Genomic DNA, 22,756 nt, shown 5'->3' with positions numbered 1-22,756 from the left:
TTTTGTGTTCTTGGACGTTAGTCTGGGGCGCCGTCTGCCATTAGGTGTGCTAGCCGCTCCCCCCGTCGATCTCCGCAAGGGATGTGAGGACTCTAAAACTTCACCAGAGCCTCCCTCGGCATATGGGTGAGTAGATAATGGCTGAGTTTTCATTATTGGGTGCACTATCCCTTTAATGTCTGTTTTCATATGGAAAAATCTCTCAGTGATTAAAGAAAGAAGTAGGTACCGTACGTAAATAAGAGAACAGGACTGGAAAAGGCCTCTGAAACTTTCCGTACGTCCAAAGTCCTTCAGTAAATGTATAAATCCAGTGTGTATCTGATGTCCTGCAGTGGACTGGAATTTAACGGCCTCTCGCTGACCTGAATGTGGCTCTGATGTGTGATGTGTTTGTTGTCGCCACTGCAGAGATAAGTGCATGTTTTAATGTGTTTGTGTGTGAGATGGACAAAAACACAATGTAAAGAGATGTGTTTATCCCTGCATGTCAAATTCACACTTTATTCTTTATGTGTGTTTTTGAAAAACTGTGTTTGTCATGCAGAGGTAGATCAATGTTTGAGTAATCTGTGTGTTTGTGTGTGTGTCGTGCAGAGATAAGTACGTGTTGTTGTCACCATGGATGCCGACTCATGAACACAACAGGATGTTTTCACACAGATAAACAGTGATCTGAAAACTACAGGTCACTTCTCAGAAAAACATACAAGGAAAATAAAGTTGTAGACTCATAAATATCAGTCAGTGTTTAAAATGAAAACAAAGTCTGTGAGCCGTCAGTCAGTAATCCAAGTCTTTAATTAGTCAACTAATGGGCCCACTATTTCCACCACTCTGCAACTCACACTGAAGCAATTTAGATTGATAAACAGCGCTACAGGTATTGGAAAAATGTGTACTTCTGATTTTGGAGTGATCTGTCCCTTTAAGGTTGAGTCAGCCATTGAACCAGTCAGTAAGAAAACCATTCGGATACTCTGTCAGACATTCACACACCAGTTAGTCGATGATATTCCAAGTAGACTGACACAGTGACGTGGACCAAACCCGTGTCTGTTTGAATGGGTCTACACCCGGACCGTGCATCATGATCAGGGACGGGCACAGGCATGCTGCCGAATTTGGTGAAGTGGAGGATGAGATAGACATGGAGAATGCATAATGTGTGCATATGGAGTGTCAGCTAGAAGGCCGACAGTATTTTGAAATGAATTGGTCCAGTTGACCCACAACATGTGTGTGTATGTCGTCCGTTTCTGAAACCAGTCAGTAAACCATCCAGGTACGCCGTCTGCAACTCACTGAGCAAACTGGTCAGTCAGTAAACAGTCAGTAATTCATCTCCACAGTGTTGGTTCCTTGCAGCAGTGGCTCTCATCATGTGATCGAGGTTATTCACTCCTCCCTCACACACAAAAATCAATACTTCCAATCCTCACTGTGTGTATGTGTGTGACTCAGTATTGACTGGATAATGTCAGCGTGATACTGGCTGTGAATGCAGTCATGTTGCCAGGTTCACACACACTGAACCCTGCGTGTGTATATGTGTGTGTGTGTTCCTTGTCAGCTCAACATGCTGTAAATTCAGTAGTAGAACAGTTTCAACAATCTGATCTCATGATCCATCCTTAGTTTTACACAGTTTCATTTATAGTAGGGCTGCAACTAATGATTATGTCTATTGTTGATTAATCTGCACATTATTTTCTTGATTAATTATTGTCAACAAAATGTTAAAAGACAGCGAAACATGCCGACATTGACATGTTTATATTTAATATTTTTAACAGCCACGCAACGATGCCATCACCTCCTTATCCTGACCTTCCTGTGTAACCCGTCTACTGTGAAGTTTATAGCTCTGGGTATCCAGCAACCGCTTCCACCAGTTTCTCCTCCATTGTTTACCAACTGTAAACTTGTTGTCGTGACCACCACAGAAGGCCCGCCTCTCAAATCATCTGATTAGACAATGGGAAAAAAGCAGAGATGACGTAGGATACTTTTCAGCTCTGTGTTGAAGTTTTTTTTTCAACTCGAGGAGTTGAACGCCGGGAGCCTGGAGTGCAGAAACGTGAGGTGCATTGCAACACAAAAACAGTTACAAAAAGGCGCCTTCAGCCGCTAAAACACTTCCTGTGCGATCAGGGCCTTACCCCTCATGTTTGCATGAAGGTAGTACAAAAACAACGCTGTTCATTAGACAGTAACTAAGACTTCACTAAAACATTTAAAAGCTGAACATTATAAACTTTGCAAGGTTATAATTTATAGCTGGGCTGTTGGAATGAATCGCAATAGATAACATTGGTGTACCTAATAAAGTGGCTTCAGATTTTGATTTCATTAATGACACTGTGTGCGCGTGTGTGCTCCTATGACTGCAATAATAATCCAGATTATTTCATTACATGCTCTAAACGTTGGTTATTAACCTCAGTGCTTCTCGGCACAATTAGCTCCCTGCTCTCCTGCTGCCTTATATCAACATCCTGACTGTTTCCAATTACAGCCGCCCCTCTAAATGAAATTAAACATTTCAATACCACTGATATATTGCCAATATATTACCGGTATTAATTACAGGTGCTGTAGCTGTGATCTGTAATCAGAGGAGATGAATCGTGCAGCCCGGCCGTCCGTCCACCCATCACTCCGCCTCCCTCCCCAGAGTCATTTCTTAACAAGGTGGCCCTGCTCACCCCCTCTGTCTCTCTCACACTCAGAGGGGTGTGTGGCCAGCTGTTAGGGTGTGTGTGTCTAATTCCTGTTGCATTGTGGGAGTCCATTATGCTGTCGTCTGCTGAATGGCTCCCATTGACTCGGCCTTGACATTATAAGCTGCCCGCTAATCTCTTCACTCCATATATTAGTAAGGCTCCATCTCTCCCTCTCTGCCGCTTCCCTCACTTTAATCTTGTTTTCTTCCTCTCTATAACATCGGCTATTTAGATCTCTCCCTCTTTAGATCATTATAGAATTTCTCTTTAAAGGATAAGTCTCGTGATACTCTATATTTTTGTTATTGTCAATAACATGAAAAGACAAAAACCAACAGTGAATGTATTTCATAATAAGTGTGCCACACAGCTCCAAAAATGGGCCAGCAAAAAATGTCTCTGTATTTTGGATTTAAAAGATATACTTTTGAGGCATATAAATGACACTCTGCTGCTCTCTGTCTCCACAGTATCACCATGGGTTTACCCCTCAACCCGCCGGCAGATTCTGCTCGCTCAGCCCGCCATGCCCTCTCTCTCATCGCCACTGCCCGGCCTCCAGCCTTCATCACCACCATTGCAAGAGAGGTGAGACTGAACTGTTCAAACATCTTCACAAACATCAGATTAGAAGCACATTAAGGACATAGTTCGTATCTTTTTGTTAAATAAAACACTTGATATTTCTTAGAGTAAGGTATTGAAACATGTATCGTTTCTGTATCCAAAACCCATTAGCAACCCATTGCTAATGTAATGGTCTCAGATGCAGCGTGTTTTTCTCTCTTATATGCTTTCTCCAGTAATGATAGATTTGTATGTGTTTTTATTTTCCAGGTTCATCGGTACAACGCGGCTCAGGCGAACTCTCAGTCGCAGCAGAACGTTCACACCACCACTCTGGCCAGAGCCAAGACTGAGATACTGCGAGTCATCGACATCCTGATAGAGAAGATGCCTGGAGACGTCGTGGATCTGCTGGTCGAGGTAAACGTTATCACATGTTATATTACTGATTGTAAAGATGGTGTTCTCCACAGTCCTGGTAAAGACATTATGGGAGGTATCATCACCTCCTACTACTCCTCCGTCCTCTCTCTTACATGTCACTTCCTCTTCTTCAGGTGATGGATATCATCATGTACTGTATCGAAGGGTCTCTGGTGAAGAAGAAAGGACTGCAGGAGTGTTTCCCTGCTATTTGCAAGTAAGTGTGTGTGTATGGGTGTGTACAGCTCCTCCATGTTTCCTTATAAGGTCAGCGAGGGGTGACTTGGGGAGGAGTTATTGAAGGTTGACCGCTGGGTGTCAAAGGTACAGATATCAACGTACAGCCATCTTTGTGTTTTAGGATATGTGCATGTTTGCAAAAAACTGCACAAAAAACAGCAACAAAGTTATATGAGGTGTTATATTTAGACTTCAGAGCAATCCTGGACAATCTAGCGCTGGAAACCAGACAAATCAGTGTTTGATTGAACCTAATTCCAAGATGAGCCTTTGCCCACCTCACAGCCACAGGTGAAGCCCCAACCCACCGGGTCATCTGCTTTGGCATCCCCTCATAGCTGTCAGAAAGACAAGCTGGCAAAAGGTTAACCCTCAAAGTGCTCTGGATAAATGATGATACACATTTAAACACAGTGTCTTCTTCATAAGCTGAGGCTCAGGAGGGATGCTTGTAGTTTTGCTCTATACCAAGAAACATGCGTCAACATTGTGAAAACGTGGAAAGTTCAGTGTCTTGCCCAAGGATACTTCCATATGCGAGCGAGGGAGATGGGGATTGAAACTCCAATCTTCCACCTAGTGGATGACCCACTCTACCTCTGAGCCACAGTTGCCCCATGAATGATACGAAAAGTGCCAACAATTGTTGTGCAAAGAATGAAAAAGGAGAGCTTGAAAGAGACACTCAAACCCTGTCCGCTGGCTTTCTCACCACCACAAGTTCGGCCAATCACTGGGTGCAGTGGGTGTGAATATTGGAATGTCAGACAGTTACAGAAATACCAGTGCATTAAAGGCGCCACCAGTGGGAATTCCATCAAACACTCTGTGGAAGAGAGCTGTGTGGGCTACAGGGGGCTGAAAAGAAGGCAGCATCTACAGACTGTTGTGCAACATCCCCTGCTAGTTGTCTTCACTTGGTTGTCATTGCCACCGCTGGCTGCAGCACTCTCACTCCATACTGGACCAATTTCAAAAACTGTTGTTCCCACTAGGCTTGTCACGATACCAGAATTTCAGTAGTCGATACCAATACCGGTGAATGTCCACGATTCTCGATACTCATTCAATACCACGATAAAAATCCAAAAACAGAACTCGTGTATTTCTAAAAATAAATAAATAATAAATTCACTAATTTATTAAAACTGTTTCAAACTTTGAAATTACAGATATGTTGACAGACAATTAGTCCGATAATAATTGCTTGAAACGGGGCGTCGGTGGCTTAGTGGTAGAGCAGGCGCCCCATGTACAAGGCTGTTGCCGCAGCGGCCCGGGTTCAAATCCAGCCTGTGGCCCTTTGCTGCATGTCATCCCCCCTTCTCTCTCGCCCCCTTTCACGCTTACCTGTCCTGTCCATTAAAGGCAAAATGCCAAAAAAAAAATAATCTTAAAATAAAAAATTGCTTGAAACGCAACGTTAAGTAACATTAAAGACGGTATCGTTAACATCACACAACCTAAGCCATCTGTCACAGGGTAAGTTATAACGTAAAGGTGCGGACACACCAAACTGACATCAAAGAACTAGCGGCGACGAAAGCCAACTGTTGCGTTATTTACGTCGCCTCATGTTGCCCTGTGTCAGTTGCATTTGAANAACAAATCAGGGCTCGGTGCTCCGGTTGGATCCAAACGGATCTAACTGGCTGTGCGTCCCTCCGGTCATGCTCACGCTCCGCTAGCCGCTCCCAGCTAGCTCTGGTTAGTTGTTCAGGTTAAAGTGGGAAGAAGCAGCGGGTCTGTGGGGCAGCTGAGTGAAGTGGAGCCTGAGGAGGAAGCACCGGTTAGCCCCGGTTTCACTACAGGCAGATTCACTCGCTACAGGGGCGAGTAAATAAAACCTGAACAGCCAATCAGAGTGATCTCTCTCACCGACAAGCTCCGCTGCCGATTCAACATGCTCAATCGGCCGAAAAGCTGCCAACGCCGAAGTGCCAACGGTGCGGGACACACCGCAAAAACTAGGGCGAAAGACGCTCACTGACGGCCCGACTTTGGTCGCGAGGTAGCGAGTACTAGTAGCTGCTCCTATAAATGTAGTGAGCTGGCTCCCAAACCCAAATAATGTAACGTATGTTTCAGCATAAGTACAACATAACACAAGTGACGGTAAATTGAAACTCACCCACCTTGAATTCTTTAAACAAGTCTGTCTTGTAAGTGTTTAGCCAGGTTTGAGGTGTTTCCTCCTTTGGTCTGGAAACTTCGGAGGCACCGTTTGCACACTGAGTTTATAATAACTCCACTTTCATCTGCCTCAAATGCAAAATATCTCCACACACGACTCCTACTACCTGACTTTTCAACAAGCAGAGGTGTTGTGGCTCCAACAGCACTTGTAAAAGCCATTGTTTCCAGCAAAGACGATGGAGAACAGGCGTTGTTCTTCGGCGCTCGTCCTCGGCACAGACTGACGTGCGTATACTGCCCCCGTCAGTTCCGACAGGAATCGACACAGCCCGCTGAGGGCACAGTTGTATCCGGTACTTACAGCGCCGGAAAAAAAAAAAAAAAAACAGATACAGACGTGCGTGTTGGCATCGACTTGGTACCGAAGTATCAGTTCTCATGACAACCCTAGTTCCCACTACTTACGAAGACACAAAAACATGGGATAACAGGATCTTGGTTTAAATATACACAAGTTACCCTTTAACTACAGGGGGTTGTATGTCTATGTTCATTTTAAGATGGTGTTTGTTTATGTAGTCATATTTTCAACTACTAATAATGAACAGACATGCTGTGCAGTTGTTTCTTGTGGTTTAGTTTTACAGGAACAAACGGTAACACAGCATTATTGTTAATTATTTGTCTCGTGAAATCTTCCTGCTCTCTTTGCTAAATTGTTAAATGACACTCATCTGACTGTTGATATGTTAACGTGCGTTTGTCGTCCACTTGTTCAGGTTCTACATGGTTGGTTACTGTGACCGTAGCCACCGCATCGCTGTTGGAGCTCGCCAGGGTTCAGTGGCTCTCTACGATGTTCGCACTGGAAAATGTCAGGTACATTAAGTCTCTGTTCATCAGCAGCTCTGTTGTTTGATCGACACAGGAGCTGATCAGGTGTTGATTGACGCCAAAGTCAAGCTTGCCAGATTTCTCCATTCATCCATAATCTGTCCAGCTGTTGTTTACCTGTGTTTGAGTTCTGTCCATCTATGAAAAGCTTCTAACGACAGGAGAGGAGAGGAGGAGGTGAGGAGAGCAGGAACAGTGAAGGGAAATGAGGAGAACAGAAGGAGGGAATCAGGAGAGGAGCTGTGTTGCTTCCACTGATTTTTCTCTCAGTAACTGATTAATGATGAAACAATGACTCACTTAATCCCGTTTTTGTCTTTGCACACGTGTGTGCGTGAGATTGCGTAGCGCATGTGTTTGTGTGTACTCCTGTGTGAGTGTGTGTGTTGGTAATTTGCTGCGTATTGATTTGCAGTAACCTGAGCAGTCTCGTCTGGTGGAGGGGGTCATTTATATCTGATAACAGCAGTGGCCCCTGTTCACCCGACATTTACTTTGATTGTGTGTTTGTGTGTGTGAAGGTGTTTATGTTTGTGTGCGCAGGGTAAAGACAGCAGACGCTTTTCCTTTGAGTGGTATTCGTAGTAATTAACATTTAATAGATAGTGGCAGGGTGGAAACAGTGTGTGGGCATGTGCATGTAAAAGTGTGTGTGAACTGGAACTGTATCAGTCATTTTATTTTAAATGTAAGAAAGCGATCATCTTCATTAACACGACTGGGTGTCTTTAGGTTTGATTAGTTCTGAGTCTTATCGATTCAGGTACTTCTTGGCACTCACTGAATCATGTTTACAAGGCCTTGTTTTTTTCAGCAAAACTAGAACTCAGTTTATCTCAAGGCGCAGACAAATATAGTGCGATATTTACCTTGGAGATACCCACGTTATCCCTGTCACCTTTTTGAGTGTGCACCCTACTTTGATACGCCAACAAATAAATCTGGGTGAAAATAATCTGCTCCTTATATAAACGATTAATGTCAAATCTGTACGAGGAGCCTCGCTCAGTCATTTGAAGGATTTTTGACTCATCGAAACACTTTAATTTCCACCTGAGAGAATTAAATAGAGAAGAAGCGAAGTGAGAGCTGGTCTTCAAGAGGGCTGATGAGATAAAAGAAGGAAACGAGGAGATAAGGGAGGATAGAAAGGAGACGGGAAGGAAGCAGAGGAGAGGCAGAGTTTTTGTTCATAATTCATTTGTGTGTAAGTGTGTGTTAGTGTGTGTATGTGTCCAACCGTAGCCAGCTAGTCCCTGCATGACCATCTGCCACAGCTTTGATCAGCCTCCGTGAACAGCCCTTTGTCAGCTGTATTACTTTGTGTGTGTGTGTGTCTGTGTGTGTGTGTGTCCAGCTGCTTGCTCTGCTTTTTTAACAGACTCTACTGAGTCTACTAATTGAACACAAAGAAACAATCTGACTGATCTTTCTCTCTGTCTGCATCTGTTTCTCTCTGTGAGCACCGACACCAGAGAACACGCTCTGTAACTGAAGGTGTAGCTCCGCCTCAGAGGTGACACCTCCCACTGTACAGCCTGTCGGAGGCTAACCGGTCTAGCTAGCCATAAGCTGAGGAGAGCACACGTCTCACCTGTCCCTAAAGTCTCTCCATCAGTTGCCTGTCAGTGTTAGAATAGACTTTAAGATCCTTTTATTGGTGTTTATGGACTGAACACTTGCTCATAACAACATGCTCTTAATGCATGCTCCCCTTAAATCAGTCAGATCCTCTGACACTAGCTTCTTAGTTGGGGACAAAGAGCAATAAGGAGGCAGCATATAGGGTCTATGGTCCACGCCTGGAGGGCACCACAATCTGTGAATACCTTTAAGTCCTAACCCTTCTCAAAAATGTATTTTCATAATGTCAATACCTCCTCAAATGTCTGACCTTGACTACACTGACTTGTATCTGTGCAAAGTTTGTCACCAGTGAGGTGTTTCCACACTCCTCTACTGAAGGGGCCAATGTCTGTGCAATGTATACGCTGCAAGGTAGATTAGCTACATCACTCAGACCCACCCGGGCTCCAGTCCCTCACATTAAGCTGGGCTCTCCGTTCTTGAATCACAAATCCAGCGGAGGAGACGTCTCTTTGACTGGATGGTGAAAACATGTTAGCATGCTCCTTCCACCACCATCAAACCTCCAAAGGATCCTCCTTGGGTGTCTTGAACTCCATGTAGGCTGCACCTCATCCTTGGGCTGCAAAGTTTCATGGCTGGAGTCCTCCACGTCGGTGACCAATGTGACGACGAGGTCAAAGGTTACACTAGCGTCACTAACTTTCAAAATACCCATTGGGTATCTGTGGCTACCTGACATAGTGCAGGACTCTGACTAGGCTTGTGCCGGTTTGAAAATTTTCCAACCGGTTTGATTTAAAGCCAAATATCTAACCGAACCAATATATCGAATTATATACCTAATTTTACCACTGGGGGTGGCATGTGAGCTATTTTTCCCAGTAAAAGCCCATTATAGGTCTGATGCGCTTCCAATCCACTAGGTGGCGATAATGCTGTATTAACCACCAATACACACAAGGTTACACAAGAAGAAGAAGCAGAAGGACACTTCTCTTGCAGCAGCAGTAGACAGCTGATCGGAGCTGCGGAGTCCGCAGTCCGCGGAGCCTCTGAGACAAACTAAACAAAACACTTGTAGGCTCCTCCACTTCATTTAAAAACATACATAAACCTTATTAAGTTGTCATAATGCATGTTACAATGCAAGATAAGTTGAATATAGTTCCTTGACACGCCGCTGATGTGAAAAGCTCCCCCCCAACCCCCACCCCCACCCGGTTTATCCGGTTGACGTGAATTAAACCGGGTGGAGCTTTTAAACCGGACCGAACCGGTTAAACCGGAAATCGGCACAAGCCTAACTCTGACATCAGTAACGCAAAAGCCATGGATGTATTTAGCGTGTCGTTGCTGTTTTTCCAGCAGCTTTTGATGATCTAAACTTTTACCTAATCATAACTAAGTGGTTTTGTGTCTTAATCTAACCACACAGTAACCACAATGTAACAGGCAAACACACAGTTAAAAGTAAGTGCGTGTATCCAGCATAACAGTTTGCATCAGCACTTATCATGACTGTTAGTTTGGTTTGAATCCTCCTGTGTGTATTTGTCAGCTGCAACCATAGACTGTATATAAAGATGGACAACACGTCTCCACTTCCTCCCACTGTACAAAAATGAAGCCAAAATATCTCCGATACGGCAGCTGCCATCTTGCCCTGCTGATGTCATTTGGAGCCAGAATCTGCACAGTAGCAATCACTGTGGTATCAAGCTCCCACCCAAACACCTGTCCGACCAATTGCGAGCAGAGCCATTGCTTGCGAGCACACTGATTGGCTCACACAGCTCTCAATCATGACGTCAAACAGTCTTTTTAAGCATCGAATAACTAGGTAAAGCCAAACTTATCAGAACTAGAAGTGCCGCCCATGGTGTTCTTGAGATATCGTGTTCACGAGAATGAGATGGATGCAGGGTCAAAGCGATCTTGACCTTTGACCCTTGACCACCAAAATCTAATCAGTTCATCCTCGAGTCCAAGTCAGCCTTCGTGCCAAATTTGAAGACATTCCTCAAAGTGTTCTTGAGATATCGTGTTCAGGATGGGACGGATGGATGTACGGATGAACGGACAGACAACCTGAGAACATAATGCCTCTGGCCATGGCTGTTTCCAACAGGAGGCATAAAAATACACTTGAACAAACATCAGCGTGATGAGAACGACTGAAAATGGCAGAAACCATCTTTCGGCCCATGTCCCATCCACTAACAAGGAGGGGGCGTGGTTTATGACCTATACTGCAGCCAGCCACCAGGGGGCAATGGAGATGTTTTGGCTTCACTTTCTTGATCCACTTATGTCGTCCATCTTTATATACTATCCATGGCTGCAACCGATAAGCAGGGTCCTGGCATCGCCTAGGAGGAGTATGAGGTTATGTTTGTAAGCTTCAGCAGGCCCAGCCTCCCTCCTGCTGGATCTGCTCCGGCATTGGCCCACGTGGCGTTCCCTCATGACGCAGCTCAGTGTACCAAACACATCGATAGAAAGTACTTGAGTATGCAGTGCACGTTTCACGAGTTTTGAACCAAAGTGTCTTTCTTAATTACACAATCTGTGGGTGATGCATCTCTCTGTGAAAACATCCTTCCATTGGCTATTCAAGGAAGAGGCGGGATTTAAGAGCAGCCAGTCGTAGTCACATGGGATGGAAATAAGATGGGATGAGCCTTCTGTGTGACGCACACACACACACACACACACACACACACACAGTCGAGTGCCCCAGGCGTCAGGTGTATTGAAGTACAGAGTGCTGTAAATGGTTTCAGTGTGCTTCACTGCTCTCTGATAGGCTGATTGATTTGGTCGGCAGTACACCGTGACACACACACACACACACACACACTGATCAAAATATATATGGAGGCATCAATATTTGATGCACATTAAACAGTTCTACTCTGCAACCTGTTTCTCTCTTTATACATACATGTTTTTATTCTGCACCTTTAGTCTTTCTCTTCACCACTTTATCCTCACATCATGTTGTTAAACAGTGTAAATACAGTCACATGCAGTGAATCCAGATTAAAGTTAATCACAGAGTGTTTATAACGTCTCTTGGCGTGTTGCTCTGGCAGCCCTGCACTCTGATTGTACAGTTTTCATGTTACTGTCAGCTGCAGAATTGCTCCAATATTTCACACTAAGTGGAGACACTGCACGGAGCCTGGAGCGTGACGACACAATGCTTGTACACTGTTGGAGTTTTATTTATTTATTTATTTATTTTTATGATTTATTAATGAATATATTCATCAGCTACTACAGGTTCATTTAATTGCATTTGATGATGCGTTCATGAACTCATTACATTTTCCAATCAATAGTTTTATTTCCTGATTGTGTCTTTAAATTATAAAAATCATATTCCACCTCACAGCTCATTTGTGTGCTGCTGTAACAATGAGAGTTTCTCTATCACAATTTGAAGACATTTTGAGGGTGTGAATGAATGAATACATGAATAATAAAGTCCAACTCTTGTAGCAGCAACAGCAGCTCTGCTTGGCCAGATAGTATGTGTGGTCAGAGCTCATTCTAAAAGGATTACTGAATTATATTTAAGTGCAACTAGAATTAGATTTTGTTGTTTTGTCTGCTACAGCATTCATAGTACAGTGTTTTTATTTGTTGCAGCCTGTGTAGCCCATCAGTCCGTGTCCCGTCAGTAAATGTGAAGGTTTCTGAGGGTCCATGAACGCAGCACAGACCAAACTCCTCAGGAGTTCTTGAGTTTTGAGTTGTGGGGTTAATAATTGATCAGTTGGTCCGATCATCAGATCAGATCGATGGATGAGAGACGCAGCTGATTTTAAGTCTGAGCAAACTTTAAGACCCAGAGCAATGAATGGTTAAGTTTCATTTCTACTGCGCCTGGCGTTCTGCTGCTCCGTCTGTGCCCAGAGTACTCTCTGCACTGTGAGAGTGTGGAGCATAAAACGTTATATGTATTCCAACAGCATTCTCCAGCTCTGAAAATAGAAAATCAATATGTGGCGTCAGATGTTGTAATTGTGGCAGGCCGACACAAATGACCCTGTAGTACAGCCTACAGTATTTCTACTCTGAATGTTCTGTAGCAGGCGGCACGGTGGTGCAGTGGTTAGCATTGTCACCTCACAGAAAGAGGGTTCCTGGTTTGAACCTCGAGGTGGCAGAGCCCTTCTGTGTGGAGTTTGCATGTTCTCCCCGTGTCAGCGTGGGTTTCCTCCAGGTGCTCCAGCTTCCTCCCACAGTCCAAAGACATGCAGGTTAATTGGTGACTCTAAATTGCATCATAACTGCACAGCTGTACAATAAAATGTGGTGTCTCCAGTGCTACATACAGAAATTCACAGACAAGCAGACACATTAGCTTGATGGAGAGCAGAGTCGCTGCATCTGTGTATGCTGCCATCTTGATAACGTATGATCAAGATACCTATAATAATAATAATAATTAGAAGAAGAAGAATGAAATAAACATAAAATAAAGTCAGAAGAGGTGGGAGACTCCAGGGTAGACCCAAACTCGCTGCCAGCCTGCAGCTTTCAACAACCCAAACACTAAGGGTGTGCAAGGTGTGCTCTGCCCTCTTGGGTCCTCTTGGAGCTTCATGACAACGATTGTCGTCTACCTGACCACTCTGGGGCAAACTGCATCTCGGCCTATTGAAATCGGTCAAATACTTGAAAAGCTTAGGAAGGCAGTTAGAGTAACAAGATAGAATGCGAAGATGAGAGGAACGCAAAAGATAAGAAGAAAGAGGGATTACATATCTCATCTGGCCTGGGAACACCTTACGGCCCCCCAGGAGGAGCTGTAGAGCGTCGCCGGAGAGAGGAATGTTTGGATGCTTTGCTTGGCCTGCTGCCCCCACGACCTGGCCCCGGATAAGCGGATGAAAATGGATGAATGGATGAAAAGTCAGAAGAATAAGTCTGAAGTGTCAACTGTACATCAGTCTGGCAGCTGTAGCTCAGGTGGAAGCAGGTTAATTAGTCTTCAGCTCCACATGCCGAACTGTCCTTGAAGGAGACACGAAACCCCAAATGCATCGGCCAAATGATTTTAATGATTACAGGTTTTTAAAAAGCATTTGGAGCTCAGTAATGTAGATCTTAAAAACCTGGATGTTGGTGTCATATTTAATTCTCAACAGCTTGAAGATCCTTTGATTTGATGCTGTGAACGTTTGCAGACAAACCGCGTCTGCTCTTCTCATTTTTGCCTTTAACAACCGCAGTGATGGGAAATGTGATTTGGGATCTCGCCAAAGAGAAAATAATGGAGGAGAAAGACTGACAGGGGTGAAGGATGGAAAGAAGGTTGAGAAAAGGGATCACGAAGAGGTGAAAGAGGTAGACAGAGATAAAGGCTGGAAAGAAATCAAAATAATGTGGCTTTTTTTCTCAGCCACCACTGCTGGAATCTAATAGGATTTCCCCTAAAAGCAGGAGGGAGAGAACGAATTAAAAAGATGAGATTTTCATTTCATTGCGTTATTATTTTTTTCTGCTTTAATCGCCACAGACGGGTTATTATTTCATGGTCTGGAAGCCCGAGGCAACGCATCTTAATCTCATCTGGAGGTGAGAGTTTGTAATCCCAGTCGCAGGCAGAGGCGGGGAGGGGATTTCTTGGGGGGCGTTTATTGCGTTACACACCCTGCATCTGGTGGGACAGTTTATTGCGTTACACGCGTCGCGGCGTCGCTTTATTTCGTCCCCTGAGTTCTGGAGGCGAACGGCAGCATCTGTTGGACCAGAAGCTGCCCCTCATCTGATGGAATTATCTCGTCCAAACCAAACACTTACTGTCAAGGAAAATCTGGGCGGTGCGGCGGCAAAACGAGTTTTTCTGAGACGCCTCGATGAAATTTCAGCAAGGACCAAAATTTGTTCTTCATCTTGTCTTTATCACAAAACAGAATTTATTGAAGTCTGGGTCTGAACCTGGAGCTGCTGCTGCAGTTTGGCACCTGTTTTAGCCGCCGTGGCTGATGAGGAACGATCCTGCGTGAGATACTTCTGAGGGTTTTTTCTTTTAAACTATGAAGTGGCTTTTTGTTCCAGACTGTTTTTCATCTGTGAGAAGCTTCTGTGAAACCTCAATAACACTGCGTTACACTTCATAAACTGATGAAATTGTAGGCCAGATGAGCAGCACACACACCGTCACGTAAACCATCTTTTTATCGCAGAGTGCCCGTCAATAACGAACCACTAACACCAGAGCAAGATATGAGAAGTCTGGAGACTGGAATGGAAACATTCAGAGACACGTTCAGACAGGAGAGTTATATTCTATATAAGGTAACCAGAGGAAATCAGTTTGCATTCAGCAAAATGAATAAAGCAGGAAGAGTCCAAGTTGCTTCGAGAGCTTGTTGGAAACGTCACAGGCCGTCAGAACAACGTCAGAAGGATGATCAATGATTCATTCATCGTGCTCGTGTTGAACTGACTTTACAAAGTTCTTCACAGGATGACAAACCATCACTAACAGGCAGATGAATGTAAATTAAAATGACGACATTAATCACTCATAAATGATTTCAAATTAACTTTATCAATGCACTTTTGTTTGGCATTGCAGAGAACACCATGCAGCCTGCAAAAATAACACAATCTGTGAAACTGTCAAACAACGTAAGAAGAGTGTTATCTGTCTCTTAACTTATGTTTAATCTCGTCCTCATCATATCACCTGCAGCTATCTCAGCTACAGCTGTGTGTACGGCTGGTTGATTGAGAGCAATTTACTTCTGTGTGAGTCTACATTTTTTATTTTGGAAAAGTTTTCAGCTCCTGATCTGGTTTAATGAGTCTCTTTCACTTCCTGTCCCTCCAGAACATCCACGGTCATAAGGGTCCGATCACAGCCGTGTCTTTCGCCCCTGATGGCCGTTACCTGGCAACATACTCCAACGCTGACAGCCACATCTCCTTCTGGCAGGTACGTGACACCTACAGAACCATTTTAGACAGTGATGCTGTTTCTGTGGGAAAAATAACATTTACAATAATGTGAGGTGATGACAACAACGCACAGACGAGCCGGGCGCTGTCAGTAATTATATCATGTATTTATTTATTTATTTTTAATCTTCTGTTTATCATATGCAGCCTCTCTCACACACACACACACACACACACACACACACACTCACTCAGACAGACACACTTCTCGTCTTCTTCCCAGAACTGTTATTTTGAATGAAAGGTCTTTACGACCTCTGACACGACTGTCTGCAGACACACACACACACTAATGGCATTACTGTAAGCATAAACCGCTGCGAGCGCGCCGGCAAGACGGCTGCTGTGGTGATGAGCTGGCAGACGCTCTGTCGGTGTGTGTGTGTGTGTGTGTGTGTGTGTGAGTGTGGGAGGGGCGGTGTCATCTCAGGAAACGATAGAGTTTCTGGTTGCTGTGTTTTTCCTACACACACACACACACACACACACAGGACGCATCGTCAGGAGCTTCACGGGTTAACTCGATGTTTCCTCAGAGGGTTCAGCATCACTGACAGGAAGCAGCGATGAGGGTCTTCTTACCAAAATGTTCAGTAACTTCTATTTCAGTGTTGACAGAACAGTTTGTGACCAGATTTCATCCAACAATCTGCATATATGACGACACTGACACACAGTCGTGTCATCACAGTTAACTGTTACAGAAATGAGCAGCTTATAAACATCAGAATGAACAATGAGAGCATGATTCCAAAAGTAAAAGACAAACAATATCACCGTTGAATCTCAGGGAAAAGTTTTATTCCCTTTTGTGTGTTATTTATTTATTAGTTTATTTATTACTTATTTATCGATTCATTTATTTATTTTAATGGCAAAAGGATAATATAAGATACATATAAAGAACATAAAATGGGAGTCATTTTACTTACCTGACATAATGACAGCTCCTTTTTCTGCTGCAGAGAGGGAAGTTTGTCCCAAAGCTTACCGCTGTGTTTACACCCTACACATTAAAGGGATAGTGCACCCAACATGAAAATTCAGCCATTATCTACTCACCCATATGCCGAGGGAGGCTCAGGTGAAGTTTTAGAGTCCTCACAACACTTGCAGAGATCCAAGGGGAGAGGAGGTAGCAACACAACTCCACCTAATGGAGGCTGACGGCGCCCCAGATTCAAACGTCCAAAAACACATAATTGAAACCACAAAATATCTCCATACTGCTCGTCTGTAGTGATCCAAGTGTCCTGAAGCCCCGACATAAAAAGCTGTTTGGAAAAACGTCATTTGAACTCTGTTTTTAGCCTCACTACAGCTAAAGCTGTAGCTACAGGATCACTACAGACGAGCAGTATGGAGATATTTTGTGGTTTCAATTATATGTTTTTGGACGTTTGAATCTGGGGCGCCGTCAGCCTCCATTAGGTGGAGTTGTGTTGCTACCTCCTCTCCCCTTGGATCTCCACAAGTGTTGTGAGGACTCTAAAACTTCACCTGAGCCTCCCTCGGCATATGGGTGAGTAGATAATGGCTGAATTTTCATTTTTGGGTGCACTATCCCTTTAATATAGGGTGCTTCATTCAGCTGAGAAGGTGACTACAAACTGAGTGGCAGTCTGAGTAGGGTCCAGTTTTGGAAAGGCCCCTCCTCTCAGTGATAACTCTAATAACAGCATCAAGACACGCTGCAGTGTACTCAGCGCTCAGTTCAGTTTGTCACTTGCTAAGCAGTAGTTTTAAGTAGGGCCCGACCAATATGGATTTTTTGGGGCCGATGCCGATTCCGATATTATGGAATAAAAAAACCCAATAACCGATAACCGATATTATGGAATAAAAAAACCCAATAACCGATAAATCGGCCGATTACATTTTTACGTTTTTCAGTTTAAAACCCCCCGAAATACCTGCTTTTGATGGCTTAAATATAGTTCAAACACTCGCTACAAAGATATAAACTGAAGGAAGAACATTTTACTATTTTCAAATACTTCTGTTATCAGAAATTGTGTGGAACAAGCAGCATATGAACAATTTGAACACAAAATAAATCAAAAATATGATGTGCAAAAAGGCAGTAAACCTCTGGGAAATAAAATAATCATGCAAAGTCTGTATGAATTAAGACATTCACATGTATGTTCACAGTACCAGAGTTCTTCTTATTATTGCCAATATAACAGAGGTAGGGTATAGTGCAAAAAGTAACACAAGGACATCATTTCTAAGTAAAACACCATATTCCCTGCATTTTATTAGTGATGAAAATATAAGTGTTAACATCGGTGTCAGTCAATTGCCGATTTTTCTCTAATGGCTATAATCGGCCAGTTAAATCGGTCGGGCCCTAGTTTTAAGTTATACATGCAGCACAACCTCTTTCGTCCCAGAGGCATCCTGACGAGGATTGCTTTTCATCCCTTATTTTCTATCATCACCAGGACGACGGGACGCTGTTAAGGCTCATTTATACCCCCTTTAAGTAAGACAATAGATACGTCACTGTCCTCATACTTCCCTGCGTCGTGTATGACGGCATAGATACAACCAATAGATGGCACTAGAGGGTGGAGTCAAAGGTTTCACAAAACGACAAATGAGGTGACAGTGGAGTAATTTGTGTCTTTAAATGGAGGTGGCGATGTAGACGGAGGAGGTTTGTGCAGCCATTATACATCCCTTTTTACAAATATCACTATATATTAGGGCCGTCAAGCGATTAAAAAAGCGATCTGTGATGAATTTATCTAAATTAATCGCATACTTCAACTGTTGCTGTGAAAGTATTTTAAAAAAATTCAGCTCAAGTGAATGTTGGCACATGTGTCTTAGTAAAGCTGCTGAGTTTTGGACACAATTGCCCCCTGTCCTCCACCACCCAAACTGGTCTGCAGTCCATTGTGTAAGGGAGGGAATTTAGTCACTTTGAACGCCTGGTTGAGTGTGTCTTGACGAGGCTGGCTGCTAGCGTTAGCATCAGAGGCTGTGCTAGCTCGGACCTCTGGGTTTTCTACTAAATGCTTTGTGTTGAGATGATATTTCAGGGTTGAAGTTCTCCGATAGGACGGAAATTCTTTACTGCAGAGAATGGTGCTCCTATCAACAGTTCCATCTGGACATAAATTTTTCATCCACGGGGCCAAGCAGCGTCATCTCGTCTGCCTCATGTGACAAAGCCACTGTGGCCTTTAATGACGCGCCGGTCAAAGGGTTTTTTAATGCGTTACTTTCTCTGTGATTAATTAATCGAGATATACGTGTTCTTTTGACATCCCTACTGTATATTATTATATATGACCGATTTGTTCCGTTCCACCTTTATTTAAATTTCTTCATCATCTCCGACGGTTGTATCTCGCTTTAATTACGCCACACTGCCTCTACGATCTCCGGTGGTACTGCTCTGCTTCGTCCATATCTGCAGGCTTTCAAGTAATGTCCACAGATACAGATGAAATAAACGCAGAGTACGGACAGAAGGCTCCGTCTGTCTCCGTCTCCAATGTTGAGCATAAATGAGCCCTTAGACTCGAGCTCTGGTTACCTAGCAACAAGAACTGTTCACTGTTTTCGTAAAATGTTGAACTAAGGTGCAAATGAATCGGGATGTTTGTGGAACGGTACATTGCTGGCAGTATCAGGGAGTTGATAAAACTTGTCGAACCCTGGATGTTTAATGCTTCTCAGTGTGATCTGCAGCTTCATGTGTTTCCTGTCGTCCTCAGATGAACACCAGTCTGCTGGGCAGCATCGGGATGCTGAACTCGGCCCCTCAGCTCCGCTGCATTAAGACCTACCAGGTTCCTCCGGTGCAGCCGGCGTCCCCGGGCTCCCAGAACCACCTGAAGCTCGCCCGCCTCATCTGGACCTCCAACCGCAACGTCATCCTGATGGCCCACGACGGCAAGGAGCACCGCTTCATGGTCTAAACCCGATCTGTGTCTTCAGCTAAGCCCTTCGTGTTGTATTTGTTTTAGGGTTTGAAGTGCTGCAGCATGGACTCTGTCACTGGTCACTTTAGTTTTAGCTTCAAGTTCATATCCTGAGCTGCCGAGTCCAACTATTAATGAGTGTAGAGATAAGTGAGGCTGACAGTAAAGGCTCCGTTGAGGTTTCACTGAGATACATTCAAAGGCTTGTCTTTAAATCTAAATGTAATGAGTTGCAGTTCGGCCAGAGAAGTAAAAACCCAGCTCAGGTCCAGGTCTGAGACCAGACTGGATCAGTTTTTGTTTATATGTCTTATAGTGATCATTATGAAGAAGCTCGCTGTGTAATTTATTTTAAAGCCGCGATAGAAGGCTCGTTTACATTATGATTTGTACTGATGTATTTTGTTAACACCTTCTCGTCATTCCTATTTATTTGCTGATGTCACAGATCTTCTCTGTCGCCATCTTGGGTCCCAGCTGTTGCTGTTAGTTTATTTCAGTGCTAAATACGATCGTCTTATCTTTAAATTTGCAGGTGACTGATTGGATTGAACACAGGGACCTAACATGAGTCAATCTTCGCCCCGTTGTCAGTTTTCAGATTCAAAAAATTAAACAACCTAGAATTAATTTCATTATGTTTCTTTGCTGGGATGAATTATTTCTAACAGACGGGTTAAAATATTTTAAGGAAATTCTCCACTGCTCTTAAAGGCTTACGTTCTCTCCGACCTCTGTAACACAAGTACACACTTTCCACATTTCACACTGCATTTGTGTGTGTGTGTGTGTGTGTGTGAGAGAGAGAGAGAGAGAGACTTCTTTGGTGTTTGCTTTTACTTTTATAACACCTTCATAGCTTTTTCAGCCTCTCTGAGCTTTATGCAGAAATGTGTGTGTGTGTGTGTGTGTGTGTGTGTGTGTGTGTGTGTGTGTGTGTGTGTGTGTTTACACCCAAGTGTATTTTCACTAACACACATTTTCACTTTAGGCTGCTCGTCCTAAAAGCACGATCACTGTAAACCTTTACACACCGAGTCACAGCAGATATTAAAAAGGAGAAAACCCATAATATGATTTTGGTCACATATTAAAGGATTAACGTCAACACTGTATGATTTAACAGAGGGCGTTCTGTGGTGCAGAGCCTGACTCGAGCCGTTTTCTCGTATGAATTCTAGCACACAACAGGAGACTGTCCGTGTCAGACACAATCTCACTGACTGGAAATACTGCGTGGTTTAGGCGAGGGTTGGCACCAGGGTAAAGTGTGTAGGAGGCAAAAATTATGCCGCAGAAATCATAGTTTACAAAGCTAGTTCCTAATTGATTACGCTGGGTCTTGTGCCGTTCCTTGAATTTGTCTGACGACTTCAGGTTCGACTCCTACCGACAGAAGTTCCCGAAACTCGCTGTGTCTCCAGATTTTCATTTGCTTCGTTGTGTAAATGACCCTCGGATGTTTGTATACTTCTGGTTTCGCACCAGTTGCTCGATAGAAATGTCATCAACATGTCACTCGCTTACTTTAAATTCCCTGGAAGATGACGTGCTCTATTCACACATGGCCTCAATTGGACATTACGCAGATTTTGTGCTGGGGAGTTAGCAGGGTGAAGTCCATCATTCATCCAGTCCAACTGATTGGGACATTTGCGTTCTCACGCAGAGCTCCTTCGAGTTACGTCTAGATGAGTTCAGGGTCGCAGTGTGTGTGTGACAGGGGCTTCAGTTTTGTTTTTGAGTTTAGTTTCCGTGGCTCCGTAGCACCTGGTCCTGTTAAATAGGGGCAAAAGGTATTTTGCTAATCGTTCAAGTTTAGGTCAAGTTCTTTCTCTCCTCGCTTTCACTTTGCATTGAGTGTGAGTACAACATCAGCTTTGTTCGGCCTCTTAGAGTCACTTTTGTCTGTCGAGTGGTTCCTCCATAGTTCCCATGGTTCCCTCTGTCGACATGTTCCCAAGTGAACCTTTTCTTTTTCTTCTCTGTCGCTTTATACTTCACTAATAGGTGTACAGGCTTCTCTTCATCTTTGCAGCTTTCATCCATTCTGCTCCCAGTGCGTACATGTACAGTATATATATAAATATATATCTCGCTCCTCAGAGCTGCTGGGTAATGTAGTCTGTTAATCTTGTACAGTGAGCGTAGATCCTGTTTGGTGTATTCATTGTGGCTAACATGATTGTCTGCCTGGCACTGACTAGTTCTTCACATGAGTGAATTTTCTGTTTTAAAACTTTATATTTAGGAGAAAATATAAAAATATCACAGTATTCATTTACATCTTCACATGGTTAGTTTAGAGAAACAATAGGTCTCTGTCAGGTGTCAGTTATTTTGACTCAAGCTTGGAGGCTATCCAGCGTGACTCTTTATGGTTGGACACATTTTTGCACAGCACACCTTACTGCTGTGTAGGACCTTTTTTATTTTTAAAATGTTATAATTGTTTTCAGAGTTTTATGCAGAAAGAGATATATAAACAATGGAAGGCCATTTCTGCCAGTGTAATTAAAGAAAAATGATCCTGTCAGTCAAGATGAGAAACTTTTTCTAAATAATGACTTAGTATTAAAATAATGACTCAAAATTTCATGACTCAGTCTCTCCAAGTAATGACTTAGTTTCTCAAAATAATGATTTAGTATCTGAAAATTGAGTAGTTCCGTAAAAATATTATATAATTATATATATAATTATATTTCAAATTAAAGACTTACTATCTCAAAATAATGACTTAGTTTCTAAAGCTAATCACTTAGTATCTCATAATGACATAATTTCTTAAAATGACTTTGTTTACCAAAATAACGTTTCTAAAAATGACAACTTAGTTTCTCAAAGTAATGACTTACTATCGCAAAAATAATGACCAAGCCTCAAAATGACTGTTTCTCAAAATGACATAAATTCTTAAAATGACTTTGTTTCCCAACAATTTTTCAAACTAACGAAACGCTTCCTTAAAATATTAACTCAGTATCAGTTCTCATTTTCATTTTGAGATACGAAGACATTACTTGAGATACTACATCATTAATTTAAGAAGCTCTGTCTTGACTTTGATAAACTAATTTGTTATTCTGAGAAAGATTTACATTATTTTGAGATGCTACTTCATTTTTTTGATCAAGTTTCTCATCATAATCAAGTACAGGATCTTTTTTTTTTTTAACCTCACTTAGGGAAATGGGTGTCCATAATATACAGATATGATATTTATAGAGTGACAGTTTTCTGTCAGAATCAGATTGAATTTTA

The 22,756-nt window shown here is 43.1% G+C and overlaps 1 protein-coding gene across 2 annotated transcripts in view; it reads left to right on the top strand.

Moving 5' to 3' along the window:
- The window catches only part of LOC126395574 (WD repeat-containing protein 7), a 142,566-nt gene extending 120,044 nt beyond the window's left edge, over nt 1-22,522 (top strand). The window contains exons 25-30 of one of the 2 annotated variants that reach the window (XM_050053147.1): nt 3,197-3,314; nt 3,564-3,713; nt 3,851-3,933; nt 6,872-6,971; nt 15,427-15,531; nt 19,286-22,522. In XM_050053147.1, coding sequence (XP_049909104.1) covers nt 3,197-3,314; nt 3,564-3,713; nt 3,851-3,933; nt 6,872-6,971; nt 15,427-15,531; nt 19,286-19,489 — 760 coding nt within the window. In that variant the 3' untranslated portion in view covers nt 19,490-22,522. The remainder of the gene's footprint in view (nt 1-3,196; nt 3,315-3,563; nt 3,714-3,850; nt 3,934-6,871; nt 6,972-15,426; nt 15,532-19,285) is intronic. The other variant, XM_050053146.1, reaches the window with a different exon arrangement.
- The last annotated feature ends 234 nt before the right edge of the window (nt 22,523-22,756 follow it).

This window comes from Epinephelus moara, chromosome 9 (assembly GCF_006386435.1).
Source record: "Epinephelus moara isolate mb chromosome 9, YSFRI_EMoa_1.0, whole genome shotgun sequence".
Taxonomy (NCBI): domain Eukaryota; kingdom Metazoa; phylum Chordata; class Actinopteri; order Perciformes; family Serranidae; genus Epinephelus; species Epinephelus moara.
This window is presented reverse-complemented; position numbering and strand designations above follow the sequence as displayed.